Genomic DNA, 8,779 nt, shown 5'->3' with positions numbered 1-8,779 from the left:
TCTGATGTTCATCTGGGGTCCTGTGCATGCGTGTGGGGGGAGGGGATCTCTCCAGCTGTCCCTGGGCCGCGATCTCTGGCTGGATGGCAGAGCATCTCTGTCACAGGAGGCTCCGCCCTGTCCCCACCCCAGGCCCAGCCGCTTCGGCTCCTGACAGGTCTTCCGCTCATCGCTCAGGCACACAACCCTGAAACCTGGCACAGGATCCTTCAACACATTGTTTATATTATTGTAACAAATCGGTCAAAATTCCACTTTACAGTTAAATAGTACAGAAGACATTTACTGTACAAGCAAGTTGTGCATCAGAAACACACAAAGCGGACGCTAGTGCAAAGCAGTTCCACCCTCCCTTCCCCTGGGCTCCAAGCGGCTTCTGGACAAAGCTACAGAGGATCCGAACTGCTCACAGCAACACTGTGTCAGAACTTTTTGCTCTCTGGTGCTTCCTATTCAGTGCACTGGCCTACCATGACTTTAAAGCAGCCTTGCAAATAAGGACCCATTTTTACCAGCCCGGCTGCTGATACTGTCAGGCCTGAGGGGGAGGGGGAATTTTACTTCCTGTCCCACCAGGGCTTGGGTACCAGGAAGGGGTAGTCATTTCTTCTGGGGTGGGCTACAAAGTGCTGGGTACCAGGAACCCAGATGCCTCCCTGGCTGGCCGGTCACAGCAGACTGGGAGTAGCGCAGGCAAGAGGGCAGTGGCCTTGCAACTGCTTCCTGAGAAGGGGCCAGAGAGCCCGCAGGTCACCCCAGCCACTAAGTTAAAGAGGCGGCCAGTGCTTTGCCCAGGGAGGGCAGGACAAGAGCAAGTACAGCAGGAGAGGTGGGCACGGATCACCAGGACCCCCCAGCCTGCCAGGCGCGTAACGTGGCTGTGATCACAGTTGGGGGTGGCATGGTGGCCCTCACTGAAGGGGAGATTTCCACAGCCACGGAGCCTGGCCAGCCCTGGCGATCTCTCTTGGACTTTCCAGGACTAGAACTGAGACAGGACCCCCAGCCTGAGCCCCTGGGCCAGGTCTGCTCTCCCAGCCACGACGGTCAGGTGCCTCCCTCGGTCCCCTGCATGTAGAAACGTGAGTCTGGGGGAGGGAGGTGGGGGTCCCGGCAGTGGGCTGCTCACAGTCAGAGAGCTTTTATCTGTAAGAGGCCTTGTTTCAAAATGTCTGGTGAAGCTGCTTTTCCTGAAATCAGTTTTAAAAACTGGTTTTGGTTCACGTTGGCTTTTGGAGTGAAGAACAGGGTGGAGGCGAGCGCAGGGGTCAGGAGGCTGCGGGTGAGAGCCACAGCTCCAGAGAGCGAGGGGACAGGGATGTCCCCTTTCTGCTGGGACCTGTCTGGCCTTCAAGTTCTCTCTCAAAAATGGCGTGGGTCAGACCTTCCGGGAAGACCTGTGGGGCGGGCGGGAGGAGCAGTGGGGTCTGGGAGGCACGTAGAGGGCCCGGGACAGGGGCTGCGTGGGTCTGCTGTGGGCTGGCAGGAGCTAGGGGGCAGGCAGAGGACTGTCTGGGGGCGTCCTCACCCCCTCCACAGAGAGAGGATCCGGTACCGGGTGTGGGGGGGTGGAGGGGCTTCCAGTTCTGACTCAGTGGGTGTCAATGCAGAGGGTGGGCGTGGCCCATGGAGCTTGGGGTGGTACACGGACCACAGGGGTTCCCTGGCTTCTTCCCAGCTGGGCGGCGGCCGGAGGAGAGGCAGAGGGTCTGGGCTGGGCAGTGTCCTGGGGACGTCAGTACATCCGTGAGGCCGGGCTGCCACGGGAACCTCTGTGGCCCAAGTCCTGTGGGCGCAGGGTCGCCGGGCGGAGGGCTGGGGTCCGGGCAGCCGTGAGGCCCCCGCACGGCGGGCGGTCAGTAGGGCCGCCACACGGCCTCGTCCATGCGGCCCGGCGTGCTCAGGGCGGTGGGCGAGTTGCTGTGGCTGCCGTCGGCCTCCACGCCGTCCGCCTGGCCCAAGCCGGGGTTCATGAGGTGGCCTGCGGCCACGGAGGCGGCGCTGCTGGGGCAGGAGGCCAGCATGCGGGTGGGCGAGCGCTCGCCACTGCCCGCGGCCACCATGGAGAACTGGTAGGAGCCGGAGGAGGCGCCGTAGTAGAGGTGGTAGGGCGCGGGGTTGGCCTGGAAGGGGCCGCTCTGGCTCTGCGGGGCCCCGGGGTAGGGCGGCGGGAGGTAGGTGTGGTGGAAGCGGCTGGCGGCTGGCATGCCCGCCACGCCCAGGCTGCCCAGGCCGGTGCCCGAGGGAGAGGCGCTGTAGGGGAAGGCAGCTGACATGGCACCTGGGTAATGCATCCTGGGGTCGGAGAAGCGGCTCTCGGTGAGGGTGGGCAGCGCGGGGAAGGAGCGGTCGAACTGGCGGGGGTCTGGGAAGGTGTTCAGGTCCGAGGTGCCTGGGGACACAAGGAGGGAGTCAGGGGCAGCCCGGGACACCCAGGGCCTCTTTGTAGGGGGGCCTTGGGGTCCCAGCGCTGCCCCTTTCCACCCAGCCTGGCAGGCAGGGGCAGGCTGAAGACGGGGTGCCAGGTCTGGACGTGGGTGTGAAAGGTGGGGAGAGAGGACTGGTGCTTGTTTCCGGTAGTGAACAGTTGTGAACTCGCCGCGGGGGGGCGGAATGGGGGGTGGGCATGCGTGAGGGGGCGCGGCCCAGCTCAGCAGCCTCCCGCCCCCAGGCCCTCCCATGCCGGCCCAGTGCAGCCTGAGAGCATCGCAGCCTGCACCCGCACTTTTGTAACCACATCATTGAGTCTCACCGCGTGAGTGGGAACACGGGAGGCCCAGAGAGGGAGCATGAGGGATCTAGGGCAAAACCCCATCATCTCTCTGCCCAGCCGCTGGCTGTTAAGGCCAGCCATGTGGCATCTGGAGCAAGACAGCTACCCGCGTTTCACCGTCGCTAGCTGTGCATCCTTGAGCAAGTCATATACCCTCTCTAAGCATCTACTTCCCAGGGGCGACACCAGTTAGTAAGAATCAAGTCCCTACAGCTTTCCAGTGGAGCTGGGCACAGCGCAGTCGTTGCTGCAGACACGATGCCACTCAGGACCCTGGAAGGTGAGGTCCCGACCCCTGTACTCTGGCTGCGGTGGGGCTCAGGTGATGCCTGCCTGGCCCAGCCCCACGGTCTCTACCCCGTCAAGGGCCGAGGGCCAGGGGAGGACGCTGAAGACCAGCCAAGCGGCATCCTCTGGCCCAGTGAAGCCTGTGCCAGTCCTGGTCGGGCCCTGCTGGTCATGGTGGGGTTTGGATGGCCTCCAGCTGCCTCATCTCGGCCTGAGTGCTAGCTGACCTTGGGGAACACCTGTTCTCCTCGGGTCTCTGGTCCTGGCTGGTGAAAAGCCTTGATGCCTGCTGTCCCCAGACACCCCGGGAAGAGGAAGCCCAAGCCCACCGGGGGCAGGGCAGAGAGGGATTCTGCCCACCTGACGAAGGACCCCAGAGCAGGCAGGAGGTCCTGAAGTGGAGGACCCGGGCCTGCCGTCTCCCCAGCCCCCTCCATATACCTACCTCGGGCACTCCCCAGACCCCCGGCCGCTTCCGCAGTCCCGTGCCCACCCCCAGCCGCTGCCCCAGGAAACCCGAGCTGCCCGGGCGCTGCTGTCCAGCAGCCAATCCCAACAGTGCAGGAAATGTTTATTTTCTTCTGTGATCGGCCCGGCTGCTACATGGTGGCTGAATGGACCCTTTGAGTGGTGAGAAGCCCCCATTGTGGGGGCTGGGGCGGGGGAGGGGGCACAGAGGAGCTGGGCTTTGACTTTGCTGCTAGTGACCAAAGCCAGGGGTTCAAAGCTATTAACAGGCACCCAGGGGGATCCCTGGGCCAGAGCCTGGAGGCAGAGCTGCTCCCCAAGGGCAAGGGCAGCCTGCTCAAGCCCCCTGTGGCAGAGAGGCCTGAGGCTCAGAGAGGTTCTGTGACTTGTCTGAGATCACAGCGTAAGGCAGAGCCAGGGCTCCCGGCAAGGCCCTGCGGACAGCGAAATGCCGTCTCCTCTCCTCCAGCCCAGCGACACGCAGAAACTCTGCCTGCTTTGGCCCCCAAGGGCCCTGACCCCCACACCACGCCGTCTCCCTGCACAGAGCTGGAGGAGCGGAAGCCGCGGTTCACTCCGGGGCTGGATATTCGGGGGTGTCCCTGGCTGGGCCCCACTCCCCACTAGACCTGGCTCTGCCCAGGGAGACTGGGCGTGATGGCCTGGGTGGGGGTCAGAAGGGGAGCAGTTCCTGGGCGGGGGGGTGGCATGAGCCAAATATGGGGCACCGCCCATCTCCGGAGGCCGAACCCCACCCACAGCACCTGAGTGCTGGAAAGCGGAGTCTCACATTCCACGTCTCTGGAGGCCGCAGGCTGGGCCTGGGAGCTCTCCCCACCCAGGGCCGTTAGAACGGGCATCGCCAAGCCCCTACCACGAGGACACCCCGCGTGGAGCGTGTGACAAGGGCCGGGCAGGGCCCCTCGTCTGCCTCAGATGCCTTCAGGCTGGGGGGAGGAGAGGGCCTGGCCCGGGGCACAGTACCAGCCAGTCTCCCAGTCGGGGGTCAGACCTGCGGCTGACCACCTGCCCAGCCTGCGTACCAGCCACATGCAGCCTCTGGAGGGCAGGGCAGGCTCGGCAGCCAATGGGACTACTGGCTTAACCCCACGCGTCCCAGGGGACTCAGGGTGAGGCGGGCAGGGGCGTTTCTGTGGTCCCAGGGGACACCTGCAGGCCAGGAGAGTTCTGGCTGGGCCTGGCTGGCTCTGGGAAGGGCCCCAGCCTGCGTCCACCTCCCCCACTCCAGCCCTCCTCCCCCAGCCCTCCCCTGCTCCATACCTTGGACCAGGGTCTGGGCCTGGCTGGCTCTGGGAAGGGCCCCGGCCTGCGTCCCCCACCTCCCTCCAGCACTCCCCCCCAGCCCTCCCCTGCTCCATACCTTGGACTGGGGTCTGGGCCTGGCTGCTGAAGTGGCTGGTGGTGCTGAGCGAGCCGCGGGGGCTAGGCGTGCTGGGGGTCACCCGCATGCGCAGGTCCCCAAAGCGGTCGGGGAAGGCCTTGGTCTGGTCTTCCAGCTTCTGCCGGTGCCCTGCGGAGCACACACAGCTCATCAGCCACTGCTTCCCCGGAGTCTCAGGGGACACAGCGATGTCTCACTCTGCTGCGAAGTCCTTCCTGAGGTCTAACCTTAGACCTCTGTGGGGAGAACCCTGGGATCACCACCGACCTCCCCTGAGGTTCCCAGACGTTCTGAATGCAGGATGGTGGTTAAGGCCCCCTCCCGGGGTGTCCCCTGTGGACATGGATAGGATTGACACCACAGGCTCCTGGTCACAGGCAGGGAGCAGTCATTGTGCTCAAAGTCAGGGCTCAGCTCCAAGTCTGTCAACTCCCACAACAGAGGGGAAACTGAGGCAACAGGCCTGGGAAAGTGGCCCTACGAGGCTCCAGGAAGGCAGGGAGGCCAGGAGGGTGCTGCCCCCACAGCCAGGACCCTCCTTCACCTGGTCTGCAGGGAAAATGAGGGGCCCTGGGGAAGGAGGCAGGCTGCTCACGCTGAGCCGGCCGGGCACCCATCCCACCCCTGTGGCCGCAGACGCCAGGTGAGGCGCGGCACCCGGGCGAGGAGCTGAAAGCTGGGGTCCAGGGCCAGCGTGCCCGGCCTGGGAGGACACTGGGGAGCCAGCGCTTCCTGCCTCTGCATGGCCCACGAAGCGGGGGGCGGCTGGCCTCAGCCTTGTGCCCCCCACCCTTCCCAGCTATTCATCCTGCACTCTCAAGCAAACTGCGTTTCCCAACATCAAAGCACCGTGGCAGCCTGGGGTCCCCCCCAGTATATCTGTGATTGTGTGTTTGTGGAAAATAAAGAGGAAACCTCTCATGGAATCTAGAATGGTGTCATTATGTAACGACTTGGCTCTCTGGAGCTCGATGAACACTGCAGGGACGGCCGTGCCCTTAGAGAGCCTTGTTCTTGCTTGTCCTCTCTCTTGCAGGGGTGATGACCCCTGTTCCTCTCTGAATGGACGCCTGGTCTGGTGCAAATGTCCCCTTTGGTTCTGCATGGCTCCCAGGAGCGGCCCCGTCTACACTGGGATCTGGGGTAGTCCAGAGCCCATGGTGGCTGCACACTCCTGGAGTCTAGCCGTGAGCCAAACACCCGGCCAATGGCCAGTTCTGCCTCCACGGTCTCCAAAGGAACTACCAACGGAGAGGCCTGGGTCTACTGCGACGAGGGGTTTCTAGACAGAGAGGAGAGGGGCAGGTGGGGGCCCACGGAGTCTCACAACGCCTGTGGGTAGACAAGTGAGCACAGCCTAAGTGTGACGTCACAGGTGTGTGGGGGAGGGGCAGAGCCAGGGCCTCAGAGGGGGCCAAGCTGGGGGAGGGGGGCAGAGCCATGGCCTCAGAAGGGGCCGAGTTTCTTTCAAGGAGGGGATATGGCGGGCTGGAGTGCAAAGTCCTGAGTTCAAACCCCCAGTACCACCAAGGAGGAAAAAAACAAGCACACACAGAATCCGGGTATCTCCACTCCCCACACCCACGCCTGGGTTTGCGTGGCATCCGAGAGCCGCAGGGGCGGTGCGGGGACCCACAGGAGCCCCGAGACCACCCGGCTCCTGCTGACGCCACCAAGCCTACTGGTGACAAGGGAGAGAAAGTGGGCTTGGGCGCTGGGGCCGTGGGAGGCCGGATCAGGGAGGCCCGAGGGAGGGGAGGGCTGCGGCAGGTAGAGAGGCAGTTCCATAGGGGGCGCGGGCTCGGGCCGCCCAGACGCCATGGGCACCTGCTGCCTGCTTTCCTGTTCCTGGCTCAGGGCCACCTCTGCCAGGGCTGGGAGGAAATGTGGCTGCCGGGCTGAGGCCACTAGAAATGGCAGGGAGATGGGACAGAGAATTCAGAGTCATCTCAACGGGCAGGAAGCCGGCCGGATGGCGATGGCAGTGGAGCCACGCAGCGGCCTACAAGGGCTTGGGTGTGAAGGACCTGGGCATCTCAGTGAACCCCAAGCGCCACATGGGCAGCGGGGCTGCTGAAAGCTGCCAAACCCAGCCTGCGCCGAGGTGTTTACACCCTGCATGCGTGCACGCGTGAGTGCGCATGCACACACACACACACACACACACACACACACACACACACACACGGAAGCAAGGCGGATCACACGCAGCATGGGGTTTGAGAAGGGCGGCCTGGCTCAGGTCCCAGTCCGCTTCTCCCAGGCTGCTGTGCCCATCACAGCGCCAGCCCACGGAGTCCTGGTCTCGCAGCCTCTGTGCGCTTCCCCACGGTCACCTCCGCACCCTGCTCCTGCTCAGGGACACAGACATTGAGCCACCATGGTGACATCTCTGTAACAGAGCCCAGCGAGCAGGGCAGCATTCATACTCAGCTCTAGGACTCCATGTCCAGTGCTCCTGACACTTTCTTTCCAGCCCCTATGGTTCAGATAAGGCCAACAAAGGTCCCAGGATGCTGCTACATGGCTGGCCTGGCCTGGGCTATGCCAGTGAGGGGGGAGGTGCCCCCCCTCCGGCCCCTGCTGCTTTGCCCTTGGGAGGGTGGCTTCCTGGGGGAGGGGCTGCCACAGCACATGACGATCGCTTCCCTTTGACTGTGGAGAGCTGGAGCCACCACCAGGGAGCGGAAAAGGGGTGTCCGGCTATCCCACGTGGCCAGGCGCCCGAGAGTCTCAGTGCCTTGGGCTGGGCACTCACATGAGGAGTCAGACCAACGGAAGAGCCTGTGCCCGAGAGGAGATGGGCTACAGAAGAGGCCTCTCATCGGCGTACCACAGCAGGAGCCGGTCACAGGTCACCTGGTGCGCTGCCCTTCTGCCTCAGTGACTCAGTTTCCCTACTGCACAGGTAGTGCTCCAAGTCCCTTCTCAGAAAGTCCCAGACTTAAACTCACAAGAATCCAATGCTGGTCAGACTGGCGGAAGGAGGCAGCCATTCTGCCCAGTCTCTGCCAGGAATGTTGCCTTGTTCTTGGGGCCTGCTGAAGAGCTCCCCATCCCCCCCAGAGGTCCTGAAGCCCCGAGTGCTAGCGCCCCCCCATGCCAGCTCCACTCCCTCTATTTCCCCTTCTGCCTCTCCCGGTGAGAGGAAGGGCCTCTGCACCCCCTCTCTCTACAGATCAGAAAACTGAGGATCCCCAGGCCCAAGGGAGGTACCCCACTTTCCCTGCAGCCCTGCTCAGAAAAATCTGGACCTCCTCCTGGTGCAAGGCTCAGCCTGGTGGCAGGGCGGAGGGCTGCTGTCCATGGGGCAGGAGAGAGGGGAGGCTCTCCGCGAGGAGCGGGAGTTGCCACATCTACAAGGTGGTCAGCGCCCTGGTTGACCCTGAGCAGGTGGACTGGCTGGTGGACAGATCACAAGCTTTTGAAAAGTGGAGTCAAGACGGAGACCACCAGGAGAAAGCCGTCCTGGGTCTGTGGGCCTCATCTGCTGGTGGGGCTCAGATCACAGACAGCCAACTCCCCAGCACCGTGTGGGGGAGCGTCCAGGTCCCTCCTGCATAGAGGACACAGCCCAGCCTGCCCTACCAAGCACCCAGTGGTCCCAGGCCCCTGAGAGGCAGCTGTCATGCCCTGGTGGTCCTGGGTAGAGTGGGGATCACACACTGGGACCCCAAGACAAGGCAGGGTTGAGAAGTATACAGGCCTGCAGGGAAGGCCTCTGGACCAGCTGCTAGCTGGGGAACAGCTCCTCTCCACTGCCTGAGCAGCAGACTGCCACCTGCCAGCCTCTCAGGGTCACGGCAGCACCCAGAAGTTCAGTGCAGGCCCAGGTTGGAGCTCCCTCA

The 8,779-nt window shown here is 63.6% G+C and overlaps 1 protein-coding gene across 1 annotated transcript in view; it reads right to left on the bottom strand.

The window, feature by feature from the left end:
• Positions 1 to 205: 205 nt before the first annotated feature.
• Runx3 (runt-related transcription factor 3) overlaps positions 206 to 8,779 on the bottom strand; it is a 50,302-nt gene continuing 41,728 nt past the window's right edge. The window contains exons 3-4 of the mRNA XM_013035064.1: positions 4,911 to 5,060; positions 206 to 2,392 (exon numbers count right to left, since the gene is read on the bottom strand). Of these exons, the coding sequence (XP_012890518.1) occupies positions 1,857 to 2,392; positions 4,911 to 5,060 (686 nt within the window). The 3' untranslated portion in view covers positions 206 to 1,856. The remainder of the gene's footprint in view (positions 2,393 to 4,910; positions 5,061 to 8,779) is intronic.

This window comes from Dipodomys ordii, unplaced genomic scaffold (genome assembly GCF_000151885.1).
Source record: "Dipodomys ordii isolate 6190 unplaced genomic scaffold, Dord_2.0 Scaffold6, whole genome shotgun sequence".
Taxonomy (NCBI): Eukaryota; Metazoa; Chordata; class Mammalia; order Rodentia; family Heteromyidae; genus Dipodomys; species Dipodomys ordii.
The sequence above is the reverse complement of the archived record's forward strand: the minus strand, read 5'-3'. Positions and strand labels throughout refer to the sequence as shown.